General features: G+C 45.8%; 1 protein-coding gene across 1 annotated transcript; it reads left to right on the top strand.

Moving 5' to 3' along the window:
* Positions 1-1,497: 1,497 nt before the first annotated feature.
* On the top strand, positions 1,498-22,985 carry IHO1 (interactor of HORMAD1 1). Its single transcript, XM_074879214.1, has 8 exons — positions 1,498-1,553; positions 8,887-9,046; positions 10,434-10,591; positions 12,452-12,500; positions 13,198-13,285; positions 20,527-20,630; positions 21,401-21,835; positions 21,869-22,985. The coding sequence occupies exons 1-8, from the start codon at positions 1,498-1,500 to the stop codon at positions 22,721-22,723; spliced, it is 1,905 nt and encodes a 634-aa protein (XP_074735315.1). The 3' UTR covers positions 22,724-22,985.
* The last annotated feature ends 2,983 nt before the right edge of the window (positions 22,986-25,968 follow it).

The following is a 25,968-nucleotide window of genomic DNA, read 5'->3' as shown; positions in this document are numbered from 1 at the left end:
AAAGGGCTCTACAGTCTCTTCTGAAGGGAGTTCCAGGCCAACTTTCCAATTACAAGCAATAAAATGATGGAAAATCACCATTTATGATGCAGGGCCATATAGGACCTGGGTGCACAGCAAGGGTCTTGGCAGCAGCGCTGTGCACCGGGCTGTACAACAGAGCTGTAGGCAGTTCAGGAGCAGAACAAGGTTTTATTTACTCACCAAGGGCAATAAACATTAATGTTCCCATCAGCACAGCTCTCTGGAGGAAGGTTTGCCTTCCAGCCCACGGCTGCCTTGGACAGTCTGGCCATTATCCCATCCCTGAAGCAGGAACACGATCCAGGCTGTGATTCCCTGCTCTGGTCTTAGAAAAATCAACCTGTTAGAGGCTCATTGTGCAGCTGAGAGTTAACAAACAGCCGTGATAAATCTGAGCTATTTATACCAGCCCTAGCGCTGTAGTGACAAGCAAAAACAATGCAGCAAAGTCACTCCAGTAAGTTTTTTTTTTAATGGGTAAAAGTCCAGATTTTTTTTTTTTTTTTTTAAGTGAAAGCTTTATTTCTCCGGGATTTGATTAGGAAACCAGATATATACATCAAGAAAGCCATAATTTTGACACCTCTGAGCTTCAGGCTGCCTTTAATACTAAAGCTAAAAGAGTATAAAGGGGAATGTGAGTAGTTCCCCTAATCTATTCATGAATTTATATCAACCTTATTCCTGCAGTGGTTTAGTGCTTGCAGAGTGTCTTCAGAACCAGCAACCAAACATTTTAACAAGTACTGAAATTGTTTCAAATTAAAGGAGAAAAAAATAAGCAAGTAAGCGTGCCCATTTTCCATTCCAGAAGACGGAGGATACAGAGGCACAAGATAAAAATTCCAGTAAAACCATATTTGAGAATCTTTCTCCAGGGAGTGTTTAGATGATGGGTTATTTTTGTTATACTTCTAATGGGTGAAATTAAATCATGCTGCATTTCTGCGAGAGGTATTTACACGAGAGACCACACTGCCATGAAGTTCCTCCCCCTGCTCTGTGATGGCCCCATGTGCCCAGGGCTCTGCTCCCAGGCAGAGGGGCAGGGCCTGGCTGGGTGTCCACCGTGGGCAGCTGGGGGAAGGCTCGGAGCTGGGGCCAGTCCTGGAATCCACAGCCCCAGGGTGAGATGCTGAGACCCCAGCTCGGGGCTGTGAGGCCCCGTGGGGCAGCTGCACCCTGGGCCTGTGGAGAGGCCTCAGGCCCAGCCCTGGGGCAGCCATGTTGGCCGGGCCTGCTCTCGGCCTGCAGGGCCGTGCCCCCCACGGAGGCTCTCCCCACGGCGAGGGGGCACAGGGGGATGCTCCCCCCCTGAGCAGGACTTATCCATCTCTCCCCATTTTCCTCCTCTCTGCAGGGCAGTGTGGTGGCATGGCCGCTGCGGGGTAGGAGAGGTGGGAGCAGAGGCCGTGCATGGTGAAGGCTGGGAGCTCCCAGTGAGGGTGTCAGCTGTGGAAAAAAAAAAAAAAAATGAACGTTAATGTCTGGAATATCAAGGAGATGTTGAGCACGCCAACAGCCACCGGGTGAGCTTGGGCCGTGGGGTGGGGAGGAAAGATCATGAGGAAATCGTATATAAAATTAAACAATTCGGGTGTTTGATAGAGATGGGGTGAAACACATCTTGAATGGATCTATGGTTACTACAGTCTGGTTAATGGAGGTTAAATCGCCTAGTCCATGATCCTGTTTGTGCCTGCATTGCTCCCAGCCTGCCAGGTGCTGCCATAGATCCACCATGGCTGGGAATTTAAAAACCAGCATCAGCTGAAAGCTGTTCTCTGGTTTATTCAGGCAAGTCCTGTGGCCTGTCTATGTCTAGTTAGGTAAGTTAAGTGTTCCCTCTCACCTTGTGCAGAGGGTAGATAAAATGAATCACGATTTGCAATATTGTTACACATTATGTAACTCTAAAATTATTCCATATCCTGCATTTATACGCATGGCTTAATTTTTTCCCAGTAGAAGTCAAAGAGCAGCCAGAACTCCCCATATCTACAATACGTAGTGAAACAACAAATATTATTTGGATGTAAACATCTGGAAAGCAAATATGTAAGACAGGCTGCTTTTTTTACAGCTAAGCATCACCTTTTGCATCGCATGGCTAAAAAAGACAGCGAGATTTATCCCTTGTTTGACTCTGAAGAAGCTAATTCATGAATTTGGTCCTCTGAGCCTCTGTTAGTTAAATAACCCACTTACATAACTAACTGTTGTTCAGATTCACAGGTTTAGTCATGCTGTCTCTTTGGCCTGATGTTACCACAATGATGGATGATAATGAAAACCAAGTTTCCTTGCCCATTATAAAAACACTTGTCATATATATACGAATTAATTGAATTTTGCACAGATGCAGGTGTCAAAGGGGAGCCAATTCAAAGAAAAATGTGTTTGTATCTGTCATGGTTTTGTCTTTATAAATATGCATTGCATAATCCTATTGTCATCTTGGTACCTGCAGGGGTTCTTTTTTATTTTTTTAAATTTTGTTTTCAATAAGTTGCCTCTGAGTAGTTTGAAAACCTGTGATTTAATTTCTGCTCAGAGACTGATCAGGGGAAATTTGGAGAATATATAAAAAATACATAATATTATATATAATTATATTTTTAGTTTTTATGTAAAATATATAATATAGATTTTTTAAAAATATATAAATCATTCTGTGGAGTCATGCAAATAGGAAAGGAAATGAGTGGATGTACAGGTGACTGTTTGGAAAGGGATCACTTGAATTCCTTCCTCCTCCAAAGTATCCTGTCAGCTACAAAGTCTTTCCTTTTAACTCATTAATGCAGGAAGAAAATACAGATGAGATTTTAACACCCACTCCTCAGCATTCCACATTTTTTGCAAGCGAGTTCAAAAGGGTCAAACAGGGCATAAAACGTAACCGAAAATGCAGCTGGGTTTTTGGAGGAGTTAAGAAGCAGGAGAAGGTTCTCAGGAGCAGAATTAACTTTTTCTAAAGGAAAAAAAAGTTATTCATAGGAGCACATGCATGTGTGTGTGTGTTTAAAATAGGGGAAAAGGTGTTGATTATTTTTCCCTGGCTCACTTCTGTTACTAGAAAACTTTCTCACCACAGCAGGGTATGCTGTTTAATCCCCAGAATACTGTCTTTCAGGGAGCTTTAAAAATGAAACAAAATCAGCATATAATCTAGGCAGGGTATGAATCACGCTGTGAGTTCTGTGCAAGTTTGAGTCAGGGTGTTACTTCTGAGAACAGCTGCCACCAGGTCGCTAGGATGTGCAGAGCTCCCGTGATTCCGTACCCTCACGGCAGTGGTTCTGCACAAGCCCAGGATTGCTCTGGATTTTGTTTGTTATCTATCTGTCAGACAGACACGTGCTTCTCTGTAACCACCAGCAGCCTGAGAAATTGCGGGGGGAACTAAAGTCCCTGTTTTACCTGGTTTTATGTATGAATATTGACACAATAGAGATCCTAGAAATGCAGCAGAGGGAAGATTATCTAGTTGGACACTGTAATATCAGGGTGCCAATTATGTGAGAAGGTGGGAGGGGGTCATGCGGATAGAAAGACAGCTATACGGTGGAAAAAGCTTAGGCTCAATTTAAGTGTGTCAGCAAATGACACAATTTTTGTAGATTGAAATGCCAGACTCCATTAGGGGAAGTGCCGTGTTAGAGCAGCGCTGCTGCCTGCCCAGGCGAAGAAAGATCACAGAGGGTGTGAGAGCAGCAGATGCAAAAGCGGTGATGCTTCAATCGGCCTTTTATCAACTGGATAAGCGTCACCGGCGCGTGATGCTGAAAGTACATTTTCAGATACCATGAATACCTGCCTCGGCCGGGGAAGTGACAGTGGAAGAGACGCGTCTTGCCTTGGCCCTGAGCTGAGCACCAGACCCGTGTTCAGGGTGTCACTCTTGTAGTGCTGCCGTGAGTGTGACAGGAGTGAACTGGAGTCAACATCTGTACAGGAGCAACAGAAGCCAAAAAAATACTGTTTAATTTCAAAAAAGACAATGACATAGTAATAAGGAAGCTCATTAAAAAGAAATTAAACTGGACAGCCAAAAGGGTTAAACGTTTGCCTGAGGCCTAGAGATTATTTAGACTTCACGTTGAAGCTCAGAACAAATGTATACAGCTATCAGATCAGACATGAGAAGGACCAGTGCCGGACTGGCATGGCAAAGACGACTACTGAACATGAGAAGGCATCCCTCAAGAAAGACAATGAAAAATAGAAACCAATATATTATGATTTGAAATTGAAGTTATGAGAATTTTCTTGTTCCAGGAGAAAAGCAGTAACTTGCTGAAGGCATAAAAGCTACTAATATACCTACTTCCAAAGACATCAGAAGCAGAAAGCCTGCCAGAGAGTGTGTAAAGCCAATATATGATGAAAAATTAAAGAGGCATTCAAAAGGGATGCTGTAAATTGAGGCCTATTGGGCCACTACTCTCTATGGCTTAATTCTGCTGTTGAGAAAAAATTTCCAAATTTAACAACCTCGTTCAATCCATTATCACATGAAATTCCATCCCACGAAATTCCATCCCACATAGCAGAGCCACATATTTTGAAGTTGCCTTAAGGTCCCAGAATAAGCAGAAAATGAAGGAGCCAGCCAGGATGAAGACCGGGAGAGCAGCTGTAAAAATCCTGAGTCTTGGAGGAATGAGAAACTGGGGCTGTCAGTGCAGGCAGGAAGATGGCTTCAGACTGGGGAGAGGAGAAAAAAAACCCCGTCTCCAGATCAGAGATACATTTTGTGTAAGTAAAATTTCCTGCTCCGTGGAAATCTCAGTCTTCTCCTAAGGAAAAGGCCCTGCAAGCCCCTGCAACAAAGGGCTAACACGGTTTCCAAGGTGAGGAACGTCTGGGCAGTATTGAATCACAGCCAAATGAATAATGGAGAGGCTCATAGAAAGTAAAAATGACCTTGAGGAACTAAAACAAGAGCAGAAGGACTTTGAGCCTGAAATCTGGAAGCTGGAGGCAATGTTTGAGCTGAATAACCGAGAGGGATTTCATTATGGTTAATGCATTAGGGCCAGCGCTAAAATCTGTTTGTAGAAATTCCTTTCAGGATATGGTGCAAATGATTTGCAGCAAGCAGGTCATGCTGTTTCAGAGGACAGAAAGCAGAATAAAAATTTTATGCTGTGTCCGTTCCCAGTGAAGAGATGGCAAATGGCTGTAAGCTGCAATAGCAGCTAAAACTCCTTACTTTAAATTCCTCCAGGCCCCTGGATGCTGAAGTTCCTCCGCACCCAGAGCCAACAGTGATCCTTGCTCATTTGCTGAACATATTGGCAGGCAGCAAGCAGTGACGACAAGAGCAGCATAGCAGAGCTAGAGACAGTTCCTATAGATACAGACTAGAGCCAGGAGGAAGAGCAGGTGAACAGCAGCTCCCAGAATTTCAGTTGGATTTGTTGTGGTGCAGCCCTGGTCACTAAATGAGGAGGAGCAGAAAGGGCTGGGAAATTTTCCAGAGGGGAATCAGGGGAAGAGGAACTTTATGGCACTGATTCTACAAAGATTACTACCAGGAGAAAAAGTTCTCTTCTTTGGGAATAAAGGTTTACTGCACTTTGAAGAAATGTGTCAGGAAGGCGTAAGCGCGCTTCACCCACAGTGCTTGGGAAGAAAAGGGATGTTGGCACAGGCTCAGTGGGGATGGCAGAACCAAATAAAATCACTTACAGCAGCATCGCAGATAAATGTTATTTTGCAAGGTGTAGAAGACTCAGTTTGCTTTTCCAAATGACTCTTAAACCTTGGAGTTGGTGCATAAAGATGGATCCAAACAACAGAGTAAAAATTACTGATTTTTAAAAAGACTGATAAGGCCTACAACAATTTATAGTTAGGAATTGTTAGCTTGTTAATGCCCCTAGAAACACCTAGGAAACACAAGAAGAGGGTATTTATTGCATGCTGTGTTTCTCTTGGATTGTTGTAGCTGACATGTTTGGGGGCAAGGCAGAACCTTTGAATGAAAGGTGAACTTTTGCATATGGTTGTGCTAAAATATTTGGAAGTGGAAATCGGAACTTAGAAAAACAAAAGAAAGATCCCAAAAGATCTAACTTCTCCTGTGGAGGAGGAATTCCCACTGGCAACGGGAAAACTGAGACTGCAAAGAGCTAGTTGACTCCCCAGATATGCAGAGGGCTGCAAGTTTTTTAGATCACGCTCATGTTACAGAAAGGGTTGGAGTTGCCAATACAGCAATACCTCGCGTAAAGTTAGGTGGGAAAAAGAAACCGTTCCATCGGTCAGCAGAGGATGATTTAGCTTTTTTTGGAGATGACAAGAACTTGTCTTACATATCTAAGGCTGTCTTTGCTTTGGACGCATATGCTAGTGTCAATACCATAGGAACCTTATGGGCACAAATGCATGAACGCCTTGGGGAATGGCTCGTGTTAGCAGAAAGCTAAAAGTTCCCCTGAGATAAACTTGCATCACCTAGGAGGGACTTCTAATGGGGATTAAATATGTAGGATGTTTCCTTGCTGTTCCTAAGAAAGGGTTTATATTTAGGACAGAGCATGCATCCCTGCAGCTCAGGCATCCTGAAGGGAATGGTCAGGTGCTTAGAAGAGCTCTGGTCACCTGATCATGGATCTGATCACAGATCTGATCACACTTGTCTGATCTCACCATCAGGGACAGGCCTGGGCCAAGTGTGGCCAGGTGGATGTCTTGCCCAGATGGTCTTGTTAGTAAATTAAATGCTGGCAGCATTAAGGGAGAAAGAATTCCATTGTTCAGGGGAATTAGTGCATTCAAAAGAGTCATCTGTTTCGTCTCCCCCCCTAATTCACAGAAGTGCCAGTGCTCCTAAACCAGCCACTGAGGTAGTGGACTTAAGACAGAAAAATTAGGCTCCAGAGCAGCCAACAGCTGCCTTTGGTCGTAGTGTCAGTGCAGAGTGAGTCTGGGAAGTCACTTGGCTCGTAAAGTCCTCTCAGCTCAATACTCCTCAAAATACCGGTCATAAAACTCTTTGTTATAGGATTCTCGCACTTTGGGCATTAAGTAATGTGAAGGGACTGAGAAAATGAGCAGGTTGTGAGCAGGATATTCACCAGTTACCAGACACTTTCAAAGGGGGTTTGACAAGACAGTAAAGCATTTAAGGATTATAAAAACCCTTCCTTAAACTAAGAGGGAACTTTTTCAGCTAGAAGAGAGGAGGATTTAGAAAACTAATGTGGAAGCTGTGATGCTCACCTTGTAAGCAGGTAAGCCTGTGTGGGGTCATGGCAGCCCATGTGCTCACATGTCTCCTTGACACGTTGGCTGTAGATTAAGAAAATGTTGGGGGTTTTTTTTACAAAAAGTTGAGATAGAAACAAGAAACTGTGCTAGTAAAATCTGTATTCAGATTTCTTTCTTAGTAGATCTGGGGTCAAGAGACAGATCAAGGGAGAAGGTTTGAATTCAGACAGATTTATCAGGCTTTTTGAGAATCCAGAAACCCATACCTCGTCTATTTTTGCCTGCGGCTCAGTGTACTCGGTGAGCTTAAAGCCAAAAGTATTAATAAAATATTGTCACTGACACCACTATATAATGAAGAGGGACGCTGAGCAGTTGAAGTACCGCTATTAAATCCCTTCCCTGTTGTGTGTATGATGTTTGGGCTCTTTCCAAAACTGGGGATTAACTAAACACGTCGCTGCTAATAGATGTTGGGGTGATCATCTTTTTTATACGCATGAATTAGTCTCCTGTTCCTTCTCCTTTACTTATATGATTTGATATGGAGGGAAAACCCTGCATAAGAATCTTTTTCATTAATTTTCATCTGTAATTCCCAGTTCCAAAGGCAGCCACACATCTCTCCGTTTTGGTAGCTTAAAAACCAGCAAGAACTAAGAGTATAAACCTGGCCCAACTTTTCTTATATTTGGACCTAACCTGAGCACTCCTTCAGACCTTGTGGACATGGAGCAACGGAACAGGGATCACGTGAAAAATGAAAAAAGTCTGTATCTTTGCTAGGAAAAAATTGAAGCCAGCCTCTGACACAGTGAGAAGTGGTGCAGCTGTGCAGGGAAACCCTTGTCTGAGGGAAGCTGGTACTGTGCCACGAGCCTCGTCCATAAAGCAGTACAAGCTGTGTCTCTGAAGAGGAGTAGAATCAGAGCAACACAGCACAGCGTCGAGGCTAGATGGAAAAGGTTTATTTAGGTGACACTCAGGGGAAAGAAGAGAACTTTTGAGTAGGATGTTATTATGTTTGAAATATTTCTAACAATTCAGGTCAATTTGTATAGCCATATGGTACCTATTTATTTGTTGTTCCAGCGTGTTAGACTTAAGGCATCTGGAGAATAAATGCCCAAGAAATGTCAACTATCAGTCAGAAAGGTTTAATCTGTTGGAACTGCCTTCCAAATAAACTGAGCAGCATCTGAGTTACACAGAAATTATTATCCAGAGTAGTGAAAAGGGAGAGACCTGGCACCTGCTAGGAGCAAACCCCAAGGTGTCCCTTAAACTAAGACTGACCGACAAGGCAGGTAGGATGAACTGAGTTAGCTGGCCAGTCTGGTTTTGGTCTTCTGTCTGCAGGACATGCTGGAGAAACACCTTCCCCCTGCAAGGGGAATGCAGCACTACCACACTGCGTTTGTATGGATGTGGCAGTTTAAAATAAGCCGGTCGGCTTTGCGTAGCAAAAACATTCTGTTTAACGTTATGCGGTTATGGGAACGGTACCCTCCCGAGTGGAGAGTGAAAATGAACATCTTGGGGTGGGCCATGCTCGAACGGTTCCAGCAGGTCGTGTAGGGAATTCTGTTTGGCTTCTTAATTGCTCAAGACTCATTCACAACCCGCTCTGCCCCATTTCAGGCCTAATAAGTTTTCCATCCGAAGCAGTGCTCCTAGCGACTACTCGAATTTGAGTGATTCTCAGCTGCTCTTCGGCTCCCAGTTCTGCCCGGAGAACGTGCAGTTGGCAGCGGCGCCGCTGGATCTGGGCACGCAGCTGGGACAGCACAACTCCCAGGACGTGAGTCTCACTCTCGTTCAGCTCTGTGCAGACACACAGCCACTATTCAAAGTTAATGGAAAATGCTGAAATCAGGTGGTAACATTTGCAAATGTTAGTAACTGCTGAAATCAAGTTATTCTCTTAATACGTATATGTATTTACTGTGACTAGACAAAGTAGCAGTCTGTCTGGCTGAAAATTTAGTATTTATAAGAGATAGCTATAAATTATTTTTGAGATAGGTATTATTTTCTTTAATCACATTTTTTTAATTACTAAAATAATATGAAATTATTCTCAAGCTAATGTCTTTAGACCACCTAGCTAAGGTCGCATATTATGTTTATTCCTCTTAGAAAAATACTGTGTTTCTCTTCATTAAGCTTTCTGCAAGAATGACAGAGGTATTCAGTATTTACTTCCATTGAGTGAAAATTACCTCTCTGTACTGTTATGGCAGATGCTTGAATGATTTTAGATGAAGAGCTTCTAGGCTCAAAATCTTTCTCCTACAGCATGTGGTTTCTGATGTCACCAGCCTCACTAAAATAGTTCCTGTACTGCTGACAGAGAGCACCAGATCCAAATAAAGACACCTGAGAGCAAAGATTAGGAAAGAGCAGTGGTGCCAGCTCGGTGGCCCTAGGCTGTCCTTCAGTTCCAGATCCTATCTGCTGTCCTCTGCATTTTGCCAGGGATCTTGTCCTTTAACAGCAACAGCTTTTCGTCAGACACAAAAAAAGGAAATTCACTTTTCACTGTGAAAGAAGAAAAATTAATGGAATTTGCATTTTCTTATGTTTTCAGGAAAAGGCATTTCCATTTTGGTCACACAGTGTCTGGGAAGTTTGTATAATGAAGAAGGTCTTCACAGTTTTCATATTAATGTTAAATTTCTTGAATTACTGAAATGTATATTGAAGCATGTGAAAAACTCATCTAGTCTGGTGGTGTTGCTATTTGGCAGCAAAATGATGTCATCTACCAGGAAATTGAATAGGGTTTTCTTTAGATTCTTGTACAGGGAACTCCTGCTGACATCTTTAACTCTTCCACAATTCCAGGAACACTGGAATTCATTTATAGTCTCTGTGTTGAGCATACAGGAAAAAAATCTGCACGTATGATGATCGCAACCAACTGAAAATACACAAGATGAGAGAAAAGCCTGAGTCTGGAGGAATTCGGGCTGGGTCTCAGTTCCCCAGGGAGTTGATCTAACTAAATCGATCTCATTAAGCGAGTCATAATCTCATGAAATTCTTAATTTCCTCTTCCAATCTAATCTGCTATGCCCAATCACTGTGGTCTCTGCCTGCAAAGCACTTGGTACACAAATGGTTTTTTCTACTTAATGTTCTGATTATTTTCATACTTCAACATTTTTCTTTCTTTTGTGCAACAGAGCGAGCCCAGTATTTTTACCAAATACCAGACAAAACCACAGTTATTTGATGAAGATGCAAAAGAAAAAGGGTCGCTTAATTTTGGTGCAGGAAGAGTGAAAAGTGTCTTGGAAAACTATGAAATGAATAAGAACAAAATAAAGGACAAATATGATCGGTATGTAGACATCCATTGGAAATTCTTTCTGTGCTGGTGGTTATCACTCCCTGCAGCTCCTTCTTTCCCTCTTAAAAGCCATACATGACATAGCTCCATATTTCTCCAAGAAAAGTATCTTTTCAGGTTTTAATTAATCTCTGATTGGAAAGAGTCACAGGATAAGAGAATAAGGTTTATTTGCAATGTGATTTATGTAACACAGTCAGCCATAAGCCACAAGGAACAACAAAACTGTAACCTGAATTCACCTTTGTCCTTCTTTATCTAACCATCAGGGGTTTTTTTCTGTATTGATTCTCTGCAAAAGCCCATATTTCCCAAACTTTTATAGACTGTGTTGTGACTCCTCAAAGGGACTCTGAGGACAGCCTTCACAGGCCAGTTGAGGAGATTGCCAAGCATACTTGTGTGCAGTGGAAGATGCAATGATTACACCTTTCTAAATCTGCACCTATCTCTGGAATTTTACTTGTATACAAGATTTTTGTATCTTCTGGTTTTGGTAACAGACAAGTATAACTTGCTAATGTAATTTGCATCTGCTCTTTGTCAGCTGTTAAGAATTAAATGTACATGTAGGTCCTAAAGGACTTTAAGGAACAAGCTGACCATTTGAAGCTCAAAAATGAAAGATGGCAAACTCCCCAGTGCACCTATAAATAATTCTTAGCGTTGTACATTTTGTAACATAACATCCATCCAAAGTGAAATGCACTTTTATTAAAAGCCTTTGATCAAATCAGGCTATGTGTCTCTTTCTCTTTTGCAATGGGCACTATGCTTCTAATAAGGCAATATTCGATTTTCTAGTGCCTATTAGAGAAGAGGAGGATTTTTGTAAGTGAATTATGAGAAATGAACAAATAGTTTTAAGTGTTCAAGCAGAACTCTTAATTATCCTTTGTTTCTTCTTTGAATGAATTATGCTCCTTCCTACACTCCAGACTTCCTCCCAGATTAGAAGCCTGTTTATAGAAATAGCTATATTATCTCTACAATGATAAATGTACAATTTATCAATTTGTATCCCCCACGTTTGACTAATATAATTAATATATTCCTTTCCATAAGGCTAGAAAGATTTCAGAAGCCCTGCCTAATTATCACAGCTAGACTCTACCTGGCCTCCTCCTTTTTGGTTGTTACAATTTGGATCACTACATGACTAATTTAAAACGACCTGAATCTTCAGAGAGGAAATAGGTTATCACTTTGCTTAGCAACTGTCCTTGCATTTTGGTTTGATAGGTTAATCATGAATATAGCCTGGTTCCTGATAGGCTCGCTCAACTTAAAAGGATGGATAACAGAAACCACGGGCGTAATCTCAGGAGAAAAGGATTTGCAGTATTTGTTCTTCCTGGCTTGGGCTTTGTTGATGCTGAAGCTTTTCCCATGTTTTTCCCACAGTTATTTTAGTCCAAATACAATACCCTGTGTATCCCAGCAACAGGCACGTCACCTCCACCAAGGCTGGGTCCTTCCGGAGCAGATAGCGCGATGGTAACACCCCAGCAGCAGGGACAGTACTGTAAATGCCAGCTAAAACTTTCAAGAGAGGCACAAATGCCAGGCCAAAAATGGGAGAGTTAAAAAAAATGATAATTTCAAGTGTATGATTTATATGTGCATGTCAATATATTTTTTTTCTTACTCTACACAGCAGAATCCATGCTTCCCTAAAACAAGTGAGGTGACTTCAAAAGGTTATGCCCCCTGTAGCATGTTTCTGTGCTTACATGATGCACTATGCTATGCCTTGCAGTGTTTCACATCTCATGTTTACTGTGATCTTTTCAATGTCTGTCTACTTCAGTAACTTACATGTCTGTTTTATACTTGTTTTTTTCATTCTAGTGAGGTTTTAAGCACCTTTATTTCCAGTACCAAAGGCAGGCTTCAAGGGGTAAGTTAACTCAAATTCAGAGTGCAGAATAGTGAAGGGTTAGAAAAGCTACATAACATTCGCCTTCTGTCATTTACATTGCTGATATTTGAACGATTACACTGTTTGTCTTGAGCACTCAAATACTTTAAACCAACAATTGTCAATTTTTTTGCATATACCATTGTCTTTGTGGCCTGTCCTCAGGGTCAAGGTCTTTAGGGCCTTGCCTCAGAGTCAGCAGTGGAATTTCTCTGGGTCTCGGGATCAAGAACAAGCTGGGTCTTGGGAGCAAGAACAAGCTGTAATGGCTGTCTGCAAATATCAATTATTTTTTTCTTCTGCCTGAAGAAAGTAGTCTACTCTTGGTAATAAGTCAATGGGATCTTACTGTCTGAAGGTGAAGGTCTCACCCCCAACACTTTTATAATTAATTTGATTAATGTTATTACTAATGCTGTTTTACAGATCAGTATCTCTATTTTGAAATCTGTTAAGATGTCTACAAAATTTCATGAACGTTTTGAGCCATTCCAGATCTCCTTTGGGGTTGCAACCAACAGCTGGACAAATTGTTTTAAGACACAGATAAATAACCGTTTTCAGGCTGTTCCATTCCATGAGTTGCAGTCGTTGTTCTGTGGCATTTGGGTCTGTGGTTTTGCAAACAAAGAAAAGGCAATGTATTAATTTTCTTATTTACCTTCATTTTTGACAGCTGCAAGCATGCTTGGACAATTTTGGAGAAATGTTCGATTCAAGAAACAAATCCATTTTGGTTCACCTAGAAACCATTTCTAAGACATGTAAGTCTCTTCTGTATTTCTGTTAACAGCAGAGGGCACAGTCAAACTGCTGAATGTCAGCGTGTTGTCTCCAAGCTGGGGTGAACTAGGCAAGTCATGCCACTCAACAGCTGCTCTTCGTAAAGGGGAAGAGCAAATAAGAATTATCCATGGTATGGACTTGTCTATTTTTCCATTCTTACTGCTGTGTTCTCCTTTTCTCTGCTCTCTTGTACTGTGTCAAAGAACTTAGGTGTTGCGTGGTTAGACACCATGCATGCATAGATAAATGCACCTCCTATGTTTTTGTGTTCTGCCTGAAGTATGATCATTTTTAGACTATCTGGAGCACCTAACGGAATACACAGTAAAAATAACACAGACATTTATATCCTGAGTATCCAGTTTCAGTTTTTAGGGCTTTCTCAGATTTTCACATGTTCGTTTGAAGTCTTCCATCACTCCTCTGTGCTCGAAGTGATTATATCTTAGATATGAACAAGACTAGCACTGCTCATTTCTTAAGCAAGAAGCACATAGTGAAGCACACTATTGCCATGATAAAAAGGTGACCTCCCAAAAAAGCTAATAACGTAAAATACTTTTGAATGTCTCTGAAGTGGCTGGTCATGGCAGTCTTTACTGAGCGAAAGTGCTTCAGAGAAATTGTTGGTAATTTGGCTTAGATCTGAGCCTTTGCGAGTGCGTTAATTTTTAATGCTGGCGTGTTTTTTTATCAACACCCTGTCAGGACTCTGCTCAGTGCTTGCCCCGCTCTGTGCAAGAACAAGAGGCCAGTTTCAACACACGCAAGAGACGTGAAGTGAGTTATACCTTGGGAAATCAAGGTAGCAGACCTTCACAAAGCACTGTAGTATTCACTGTGCGGTAAAATGGGGCTTCCACAAAGCACAGCTTTGACAGATACCCTTTAAGTCAACACAGCCCTTTCAGGCAAAAAGAGTGGAGTCTGGTGCATTTTGCTTGAGGCCGTGATAGCCTGTACATTTGAAATACCAATCCTGTTATACTAAGAACACTCCCTTGCTGTGCTTGGCAAGTGCTCTTGGTGGGACCTTAATGTAAGCAAGAATCTGTCTGCTTTGGCCGGCACAACAAGCTCTCTATCACGCATTTGCCCATCTCCTAATTACTTCAGTGCCTCAACTTGTCCACTCTGTGACAGGACTTCACCTAATTTCGTATACTTCATGCAGAGAAATTGTTGTCATGGCACTGAAAATCAAATCTATTGTTCACAATTCCCCCTCTTCATTCCATACCATTTGCTCAGCTGTCCTGTTTCGTCTCCATACCCTTTTTAAATAAATGTGCCTTGAATGAAATGAGAAACCTCCCAGAGGTGCCTGCTGCTAGATTTTCAAAGCAATTGAAAAGAAAAATTGGCACTTTCTGTAATGTATCATGCTGCAGAATGTTGAATATATAATGAAAATTATCACACGCTCCACAATGTTGTTCTTTTTATATTTCTGGGAGGTTCATCTGTCACTGGTTAATTGCTGATAAACACTACCATTTGACTGGTATCACAGTGATGGATAATTAAGTTCCCACTAAATAAATACCTGCACTAGTGCCTTGAAAAGATCCCAACTGCAGCAATTCTCTTCAAAAACTGGTACAAAATAAAGAGCTAAATTCAGAGCTGATAAAGCACTGAATGCCAGTGGCTGATGATACAGTACCTTGGGAGGTGGGTGATATGGTAGAGACATGGGAAATCATTGACAGTGGAGGATTTCACATGTAGGAGAGGAATGCAGAAGACGAAGAGGCTCTCTTCAAGGGGAGGAGTAGTACACCAGGATGTTCCACCAGCTCTGAAAGGCAAAGAAAGGTGGAACTTGAAATCAAGTCTGTCTTCATTAAAAGCTTATAAGGAGTATCACAGGCTTCATTTATAGCAGTGGGCAGCAGGCACATTTGGCACATTCTACACAGCCACTGGATGAGAACAAAACAGAAAATATTTTTCAAAATATATTTCCAAAGCATTTCCAAAGGCTGTTGGGCTGGCATGCTCTATGCAGTAAGCAAAAAAATGTTCTCTTTTGAGTGTTTGTCCATATGTGCTTGCACACAGTGGATAGAACTGTGTCTGGCACTGGAGATGAGACATTTGCCTGAGCAGCTTCCACAGAGGCACAGCTGCTCTATTCCTCGCTCACATCTCAGTGTGCTGTGCACAGGGATGGAAAGAGGCAAGCAGACCCTACGTCTTCAGTTCTTCCACCTTATTTAGAGTTTCTCATGTTGACTTGCCCGCTCATCATTTGCTCTTTCCTTCTGGTTTCAGCTCCCGTAGCTAATTTCTTTATCTAGTTTCCTCATTTTCATTTATATCAAAATTTTCTATTTTTTAAATACAAATCCCGATTTTCACAACTCAGCTCTCTCTGAACTGCTTTGCTTTTCTGGTATCTGGTCGTTCCAGCTGTGACAGCTCATAACAGCCATATCCTCCGCATCACCTTGACTTCATTGCAAGTGGGAAGCATATTCCCAGCCAGCATACCACAGGCAATCCTCCGATGCTCCTGCCAGCAAGGGTGACAAAATAATGTGCAATATGTCCCTTACAGAGGTACGAGCTGATGCAGTTCTCTGACAAAATCTGGTGCTCAGTGGGCAGTTTTCAAACGTGACTTGTTTAAGACTCCCCAGGCCCAGTAGTTGCTGTCAAGGTTTCTAGGGGAATTCGCTGTGTTTATAATGGTGGGATTTGAGCTTGTTTACTGTGAACAGAATGGTCCAGACTGGGACACCCAGTCCAAACTCCCTTATGTTCTGTATGGATTGAGAAGTCAGAAGGTTTAACTTTTGGCATGGAGGGCGAGAGGATGTGTGGTTGTCTTGGTGAATATTGAAGCCCCTCATTGTCACACCTCAGGGCTGGGGGCACTGTCTGCCCTAGAGCAGGCTGAGATCGGGGGCAGCTCACCCCACAGTCCCCCCACGTAGGTGTCTGCCGTGCTGCAGAAGGGCACCCAGGCTAAGCAGGCACAGACCTGCCAGCTACTCAGGGTACGTCCAAACAGGGTGCAGCCGTGACAGCCCAAATATCTCACCCACTGGCACAGCTCAGTTACTGCCCAGGGAGAAAACGCCGCACCCTGCTGAGCTCCAGAGCTGTCCTCCCTCCTCGTGTCTCACCAGGTTTATACCTCCCCCCATTTCCCCTACTGAACCCGGGAGTGGGGGAACCAACCTTCCTCCAAAATGTTATTTAAAGCCTCCGCGCTGTCAGTACCAATCTCAGGACAAGTTGCATAGTCAATGATAGATAGGCATCAGAAGCAGTTGCTATTTAATATTCCTAGGCTGGGAGGCTGACGCTCGCTCCCTCGACTGCTCAGACTATAGTTTTCAGCTGTTGGGAGTGCAGCCGCACCCAAGTGCAGGCTGATTTGCAGGGAACTCTCTGCAGCACAGGATGGCAGACCTACCCCGAGGTCGTACAGACTTTTATCCCATGCCAGATTTCACATTCCATACGTTATTAATGTAAACCAGTAGCATCTGAAGGCAATGGTACAGCAAATGAAAACACAGCGATGTTCCAGATTGTAAAAAACTGCTTTGTTTAGAGTAAAATACCTTAAGAGAGGCACAAGTCTGTGCATAAGCCACCCATTAACCACGTAAAGATTTTCCCTCTGTGATCAAGTTATTCAAGAGCTATCTGCTGTGGGGTTTATTTGAAGAAAACTTTCTCTGAAGCAGCTGTTCTTGATCATTTTCAAAGACAAGATACTTGACTAGCAGGGTCCTTGATCTGATCTAGTTTGGCCATCTCGACGCCTATTTTTTTAAGTCTAGATTAACGCTCGTTTTTGTTTTGTTTAATAGTGTTTGACAAGTCTGAACACTCCTCTGGTATGGAAGCCAGAGAAGGAAGGAGAGTGCTCCTGCTCGGTACTGATGGGGGTTTTTTTCTGCAGAATACTCCTACACGTACAAATGAAACGCGTTCAAAAGACGGGCTGTCGGTTGCTTGCCTGCAGCACACTGTGCTGAGTCAAACGTATGTGCAGATCACAAGCCCAGTGGATGCAGTGCTATTTTTAGACTGAGGATACCATGTTGTAGAAGAACAGACAGACTAGGGAAATCAGAAAGTTTTAAAAATAATTCCGAACTAAAATTAAGCATATGGGGAAGAGCAGCAGGCCGAGGTAAGCTTGCTGATGCTGGCCTTCCTGTATCTTACACTACGTAGAGATGGATGGTGATGAAGTGACATGAAAGGAGTTTCCTTCTTCAGTCACTGCTGCTTTCTTCCTCTTTATAGGCTTGCAGGCTGGGAGGGGGCTGGCAGGGTCCCCAAAACCTGCTCTCGGATTGCAGGTAGCTCTTAGGTCTAACCAGGGAGATGCAAAGTCTAGAAGGCCCACTCAAACATTCACTCCACCATTACAAACCTGTTCTGCAAGCCACAGCTTTCCCCTGGTGATTTGTAAAAAATGTCTAAATCTGTCAGAGCAAAAGACTAAAAGCTTAAAAAGAGCAGTGAGAGAGCAGGGACAACCAAATTGCCTGCAACAGCAGAGAGCTTATTAGTTGAAATATGTGCAGATAATCCTCAGAAATCAGCCACACTCCTACGGAGAACAAGGCAAAGCTGTGTGATGACAGGCATCCTGAAAAAATGGAGAAATTCCCCCCGAGCCGAGGTCCGGGAGGTGGTTTAACTCGATGCGTGTGAGGAAAACGCATGGACGAGGCAACTGCAGGGTTCCATCTGCCAAATGACAGCAGCGTGCGCTGTGCCCAAGCTTTGCTCCTTCAGAGGAAGGCAAATAAAGTTAAAAATCCAGCCTGGCATGGGGGTTCCCTGCTGCTGGGAGGCAGCTCGTGGCAAGCACTCCATCCCTGGAGCAGCACCTCCAGCCCCACGCCACCAGACACCCCTGGTTTGCGTAGCTGAATAAGCCAAATGCTTTCAATCTCCTTTCATAAGAGGAGATTATCATCTAAGCACTTAATTATCTTGTAGCTTTTCTCTGCACGTGTCTCCGTTCAATCTTTTTCTTTTTTTTCCTTGCACATAGGCAGTTGGGACTGCGTGCGGGCTTCCAGCCACCCCGGGGTGCACAGCAGTTCCCCTCAGCCAGAGCCTGTGCACCACCACACGCTACACTGCCCTATCTCACCTGTAGCCCCTGGTACTGGCATTTGCTAATTGCACCTGCTAATTACCTAAAATGCCCTGCTAGCTTTTGCACCCAGGTCACTACAGCAGATTTTAAGCAGGTTTGGCTCATGAGCAGACCTTGAGGAGCACCTTCCAGAACCGCCTTGTCCCCTCATGCCACACCTCTCAAGAGCTGGTATTTTCCCTTGAACTTATTCACTTAATTTTTCTCAGCTTTTTTCATATTACATGACAACTTCCACTGAACAGCTTTGACTCTACAGAAAGGCCACTGCGTTCCCTTTGTTTTGTCTAAGAAGTCACCTATCTTATCCTAGTGTATTACATTAGTCAGGCACAACCTGCCTTTTACAAAATCTTGTTCCATTTCATTCCAATTCCCTCTTTGAGCACTCTTTCCCTTAAGGTCTATTCTAAAACCTTGCACAATGTGATAACGAACTAGTAAGTCCATAATTGCTCAAGTCTCTTTCCTTTTTTCCTTCCCAAATGTTCTTTTTTAAAACATCCCTGTTTTTTTTACAGAAACAAAGCCTGTACAATCACTTTCTGCCTGTCTCTCCCTAACAGTTTTTAACTCTTTGACCAATTCCATCTAGAGTTTGACAGAAGGGCACAGCTCACGGAGATAATTAAGTCCCCACAAGCTTAATGAAAATAGCTGGGCAGGAGAAGAGATACAGAGTGCTCTGTGGCTCCACAGCCTGTGAGCACCTCTCTGGGCCGAGGTGCTGCACTGTAGAGCTGAGATAAATACTCCACGTGCAGGAACAGCTTCAGCCGAGCTCTCAGCTCCACCGACACCAAAGTCAATCAAACCCGTTGGATCTGTAGCAAAAGAGGATTAATTAACTGCAGAGCTCTTGTGGCCACTTGTTGAAATGTAGGCTTCATTCTGATTTTTCTTGGGTGTGCGGTGCTGGTCCAGGACTCCAGAGTTTCAGTTATCCCGGCCCGTTGGCTTGGCAACGCTCAGTTTTAGCAGGAGTGCTTTGCATCCTGCTTCGTTCCACCCCAGCCACACCATCTGTACACACCTTCCTCTGCTGCTCGCAGGAAAGACCAGACCTGTTTAGTGAACAGCTCTTTCTCTCCGTCCTAATTTATGATTTTAAAGGAAGACTTCTGTAAGATTGCTAAGGATTTTTCATCTGCACATCGGCTGCAAACTGCGTTCCCACGCTGTAGTGTATTAGGCACAGCAGTGGTTCCTATAATTGCAACTGCATGGGGGAAGTTACGTTATTGTCCAATCATATAACACAAATCCCTACTTTTTAACCAGTTTTTCAACAAGACTTTCTGAAGCCAAGCGTATCTTTTTCCAGTTTAAAACCCTTGCAGGGGGTCCGTGCCCCCACAGGACATTGTCAGGGCCCCCACTGACTTCTGGCATTCCAGCTGCAGCTGCCCAAGCGCTGGGTGCAGCTGCCTGGTCAGACATTTTCTGGCCCCATTTCTTCCTGAGCCCAGCAACTGGAAATCCCAATTCTTTGCACACTCCTTCATAATTTCCCACTATCCCTTCAGGCAGCTTTCCTTCAGTCACCTGTACATTTCTGACATGTATTCTCTGGTCACACTTCTTAGGCATTAACCTCTTGCATCTCCATCCTGTTCTCAGCAATACTATTCTTCCCGTCACATGTTCAAGATCCCATTTACCTGGTTACGGAAGAGTGTTGGTTATACTGGGGTGGGTCAGCTATACTGGGATCCCCTTCCCCTGGCCGTGCCTGTTGGCAGACAACTAAGCCTCGGCCTTCCTTGCGTTGAGCCAACCAAGTTTTGCAGCTTCATTTTTAGCCCTTCATCTCCAGCTGTCATATTAATAGAGCACAGTAAATGAGGTTTGACCTATACACAGCATCTTATAAATTTCAAGTGCTTTGCATTAAGCACCTACCCTATTGTTCATCGCTTGGGGCTCGGGGAGATCTCAGCGGGCGAATCACTGTACTTGCACAGCACAGTGAAGTATTTCATGCCAAGCCGTGGAGGAAGTAGCAAGAGTATTGATAGTAGTTTATTCACATTTACAAATGAAAGACCAAATGTGGGTTTTATTGATTTCCCCGTTTAGTGCAAGATGCTCTTCAAAGTCACTGTGGCTCCGTGCTGAAAGCTCTGACAGATAAAAGCCAAATGGAGCAGGCGCTGCTGGAGATGGAGAAGAGACTTGCAGCTGTAAGTGCAGAAATTAATCTTTTATTCTGAACCCTCCTTCTGAATTTCTCCCACTTCTTCAAAATATTAACTGAATATTAAATTGCCTTTGAATGTTGGATTATAAAGTAGACTGCTCCTGTTATAATTAAAGGGGAAAGGCATATTAAAATGCTAATTCTAGGCCAGATAACGACTGATGCTTACCCAAGTGTTGGCTAACAGCGCTGTAAGCTCTGATGGAACCCAGGTCAGTAAGAGGGGAGCCCAACAGTGCCCTGTTGTGACAGGTCACAACAGAGCCCTGCTTCCTCACACTGGCACACGCCTTCGCTGGAGGAGGCGGTGCAGTGCCTGCCTGCAAGGGGACAGCATCTCGCAGAAGTGCAGTGCCTTGTCCCTTCAGTTGGATGCTTTCCCAGGGAAAGGAAAAAAGAGGTGAGAAAAGAATAAGTGGGTGTCAGAGACAAAAGAATGAACTGTCAGACACCTCCTGGACAGGTCTGGTTTCTCCAAAAGCCCTGCTGTGGGAATTGTTTTTGGCAAGGGTGTGTGAGAAGGCAGTGCTCCTGGGAGAGGGGGCACCCAGTGGGTATGGGGGATGCCCCAATCCCAAACCTCTCACTTCTGCGGGACAGTTTGAGATACGTATTAGGGACATACAAATTGCCGATCTTTGAGTCGATACCCAAGTTAGGGGGTCTAGCTGACACACAGGACCTAAAATTTTCTCGTTTGGATATTATTATTGCACCTTTTAATGTGTTGCTTTCTGCTTACTGCTTCCCCAGAAAGATGCGGAGATTTTGGATGTGAAATCCAGCATCCAGCTGCTGAAGGAGGGTCTGGAGTCACTGCCAGCTCAGCTGAGTGATCAGCACCTGAAGCTGTGTGAAGAACTAGGCTTCCTGAAGCTCCCTAACGCCTTAGCTGAGCTGCACACGCTCATTTCTAGTGCCCGACTGCCCCCTCACAGGGCAGATAACTCTTCTCAGACCTCCCCTGGCCCGTGCCAGGGCTGTGTTCTGGGTGAGGAGACCACGCGCTGGCCGTGCTGCCAAGGCAGGGGCGTTTGCAGCTCCTCGGGGTGGCCTCAGTCCCTCTGCGTGACAGTGGGGGACCAGCACGGAGACTCCCCCAGGAGGAACCAGGGCGCTGGGGATGGCCCATCTAAGGGTGACCTAAACACAGCTTCAGGGGGGAAAGGCAGCCCCTTTGCCACAGCGGCGTGTGGCAGAGAAAACGCTTCTTTGCAGGAGGTGAAATACGGTTTGGGAGCACAGAGCTGTGCTGACCATCTTTGCGTGTGCTGTGCTAACAATCATTTTTTGGGGGATAGTCAGAAGAAATACTGTTCTGTACCACAGGAGGTGCCTCTACCAACTCTCCTGAGGAAGGCGGTCAGGAAAAGCACTCGAGGATTTGACCCCATGGCAGGCTCACAACAGAGGCAGCCTCAGGTTTACCACCTTTCCGTACAAAAAGATATGCCTGGGCAAAAAGACAATAACAGGGCCACAGACTGTGAGGTGGAGAATGCAGCTGTAGGGCACAAAGCAAAACAGAGGCCAGGAAGGATCCCCTGGAACAAAGTAATAGGGAGGAAGAAAATGTGCCCCACTATGAAAAAAAGCGAGCTCTCTCGATGTGCCGATGGTGGGCTGAAGCAAAGGAAGGTAAACGGGGTTATTGAGTTGGAAAGCTCCAGAAAAAATTGTTTTCCCGGATACATGGTTGCTCTCAATTTAGGAAGCTCTAACCCAGTTCTTGCAGCTCCTGATCAGCAGATCCTCAGCAGCGCTCGGCCGAGGCTTACACAGAATTCCCCACCAGTGCCACGGTCCAATAAGAGCCTGCAACAACTTCCAGACAAAAGGAGGAGAAGTTTGGAAATTAAAAAAAGAGTGAATGTTGCCAGTGTAAAAGGGAATCTCGGGGATTCCTCTCCCCAGGAGAATATATTTTCCCTGTGTAGCACAATAGGTGAAAAACAGATGACCTGCCTCAGCCTCCGAAGCCCTGCGGCCTCCAAGAAACCACATCCTGTCAATACGCTGGCTCAGCAGAATACGGCCTGTTGCTCTTTAGTTTTTGACAGCGATTATTCCGACTGAAGGGTTTTGTTTCATGTTCGGAGTCGTCATCAGCAGGCTTGGCCGTCGCAGTCGCAGTTTATACCTCTAGGTCTGTTACCTGCTTAGTCAGAGACAAGACTTGTGCCTGGATGCTTGAAAATGTTATTGTCCACTTTGATATATCATAAAAGACTACCTGGGATGGGGGGTGAAGCCTTGGAGTTTGTCTGGAAAGCTGATGGGATCTGTATTACTTTATCCCCCTGCTCCCAGAGACGCCACAGGCTCCAACTACCGTCGTATTTACACAGCAGAGGGGCACCTGCGGAGGCTGCCGGGACGTTCTCCGGGAGGAGAGGGCTGGCAGAGCACAGACGGGCAGCAGAATCAGGTTTAGCACTGAGAGCTACTGGAAGCTTTTCAACTAGATAGATAAAATAATGTCTCTGAGGCCAGAGGCTTTACTCTGTTTCTCACTCGTAGTCTCTCTGTTGTATGTCTAAAAGTTCAGATTTTAGTGCCCTAGGCAGTAGTAGTGTTGCTCTGGTTGATTTCAATAAGGTTCAGATTTGTCCCAGGAGTTGTTTGTGAGTTTTGGACAGGGTCAAGTTTAGCTGAGGAAAACCAAATCCCAACATCTCAGGTTCATCGACTTGCATTTCTTCTCCTTTTAGGCTGAAGTTTCTTGGTTTCAGAAAACTCAGGAAATTATTTAGTTTCTACTTTATTTGTCTCTTGTATCTCTTGGCTAATCAGGAATTCTCCAAGGTACACTTTCCAGGGGCAGCGGTTCTCAAACAGAAGCCAGGAGATGTGGCATTCCAACTCAGCAGATGAAGTCACTGACGGATGGTTCTCACCCTTTAGACACCAGCACCACTCTAGTGAGGAGTCGCTCCAAAATTTTCAAGTCAGAATGGACCAGCCTGCTCACCTGATCTGGTGTAAACACCAGCAAGATTGTTGGGCAGCCCCAATTCCCGCAGAGCAAGTCCTTGCAGGGTACCCAGCTGCGACTGCAGCTTCCACTGCTTCAGATATTTGTGTTATGTTTGATTTTTGATCTGTTACCAGCAAAAGAAGCATTTCAGCGTTGACAAAACAGGTCTGTTGCCATGAATCCAACCAGTCCAGCTTTGTTGTCCTGAGAGGGAAGACTGGGATCCCTTTTTCCTGGCTTTAATAAACTGCCTGTGTCTTCACCAAAATCCAGTGTCTTTGTATTAGTTTTTGGGGAGAGGCAAGATCCTGTTTCAGCGGGTGAGCAGGCGGCTGCTCTTCAGCTGTTTAACTCCCTGGATGGTGGAACTGGGAGGATGAGTTTTTTCAGCTCCTCTCTGATATTTAAAGGAGGAAGCCTCCGCCCTTCCAGTTTAACATCGGTTCGGTGATGTTAATTAGCAAGGAGAAGGCAGTGGGGCAGGTGTGGGGAGCCCCCAGAGCCTTGGGACCCCCCTCCCGGGGTCAGTGGAGGGGCTGGGTGACGGCTGCCGGCAGCCACGGCCGTTCATGTCACACTCCCTGCCTGTACCCGCCCCCCCCAGCACCTTGGCTGGGTAAAACCCTCTCCCTGGGGCTCGACACCCCCCACGTTTGGGGGTCGGTGGGGACGGGCGCAGGCCCCGGCCTTGGGCGCTCACCCCGGCTGCGCCGCAGCGAGCTCGGCAGCACATGGCTGAGCTTGGAGGGACCTCTGGAGGTGTCTGCCGCAAGGCCCCGTGCCGAGCAGGAACAGGCCCCGGCTCCCCAAGGATGGAGCCCGTGCCGCTGGGGTACAACGCAGGGCTGCTCTGGGGACCCCCGCGGCCCCCCACCGCACGCACACGACAGCACGCCACGGGGTCACCAACAAAATCCCCGGAGAAGGGCGGTGTAACGGCAACAGCAGCCAGCGGCGCTTCCCCCCGCGCCGGCCACTTCCCGGGGGGCAGGAGGAAGTCCCAGGGTGCAACTCTGACCCCCACAGACCACCCCAAACCCGCGCAGGGTCTCCTCTGGGGTTTTCACTGCCAGCGAGAATATTTGTCCCAATATGACGGTGACAACGGGTGAATCCTCTCCTCGCTCTCTCTGGCTCCCTGCCGGAGCTGGCCACGCCACCAGACGCGCGGGGGCCTGCGCCTGCGGTTTCTCTCACCCTTTGTCACCGTGTTGCTGCCAGCGCCTGTGTTTGTGGGGTCTTGTCCCACCCTTCCTCGGGAAGATGCTGGGGGGTGGTGTTCCCCCAGCAGCACAGCCAAGGGGGACTGCAGAGGGCACAGGGCAGCACCGAAAACACACACAGCGCTTGTGAAAACGCCAAGCTGGACTCCAGGCTGTTTGTGGGCACTTAATTGGGGCAGTTTTCTCCTAAATTGGGGTTTTGTTCTGCTTCCTTTGGGGAGAGCCCAGGAGAAGGGGGACAAGTGGCCAAAAGCCAATGAAGCCCGTGGGCATGGAGGGGTGAGAGCACAGGTTGCATCCTCTGCCCGGCGTCCCCGGCTGCGCAGGCAGGCAGCCGCTGCAGCAGCACGGCACAGGGCGCTCAGCTTTTCATCTGCCAGTGAGTCACTTTTGGCAGAGGAGGAAACCGCTGACGGCACCAGGGATGTGGAGGTGGCTGTTGCACCCGTGCCTCGTGCTCAAGGCACCCCGGTGACTGGCGGGGGCACAGCCGGCTCCCTCCCCACGGCCCCGCCGCACGGCACAGCGGCCGCCCCGTCCACAGGGTGAGAGCAGCCGGCTGCGGCGGTGCCCGGCGCTGGCAGTGCCCGGCACGGTGCAGGCTCGCCAGCCACCCCCCAGGGGCTCTGCTGCTGCCCGGCTCTCCCCGACATGAGGCCTCCCCAGTGCTAATCCCCAGATTAGCTGCCTGCCCTGCCTGCTTTGTGGGGCCCAGCGCGCCAGCATTGCCCAAATTCCCTGGCCCCTGTGCTCAGCTGGCTGCTGCGGCCTCCCCGGACCCTGCTGCCCACATCCAGCAGCATGGAGGGGTGGACCAGGGCCCAGAAATGCCCCATGTGCCCACGGTGAGCCCAGCCCGGGCACGATGCCACGGGGATGGAGAGGTGGCAGGGAGCAGGAGTGGGGCGCTGTGTGTTGCCGTGGGGATCTGAGGTGCCACATGTCCCTGGTGGCCTGGGTGAGAGGAGAGCGATGGCGGTGACAGGGTTTGCCAAGGCTGTGGTGGCTTAGGGGCTGCGTGAGGGAGCCGGGGTGCAGGCAGGGAGCCAGGGTGCGGGCAGGGAGCCGGGGTGCAGGCAGGGAGCTGGGGTGCAGGCAGGGAGCCGGGCTGCGTTACCGTG

This window comes from Strix uralensis, chromosome 10 (assembly GCF_047716275.1).
Source record: "Strix uralensis isolate ZFMK-TIS-50842 chromosome 10, bStrUra1, whole genome shotgun sequence".
Lineage (NCBI taxonomy): Eukaryota > Metazoa > Chordata > Aves > Strigiformes > Strigidae > Strix > Strix uralensis.
Note: the sequence above shows the minus strand (reverse complement) of the source record. Positions and strands in the feature narration are given on the sequence as shown.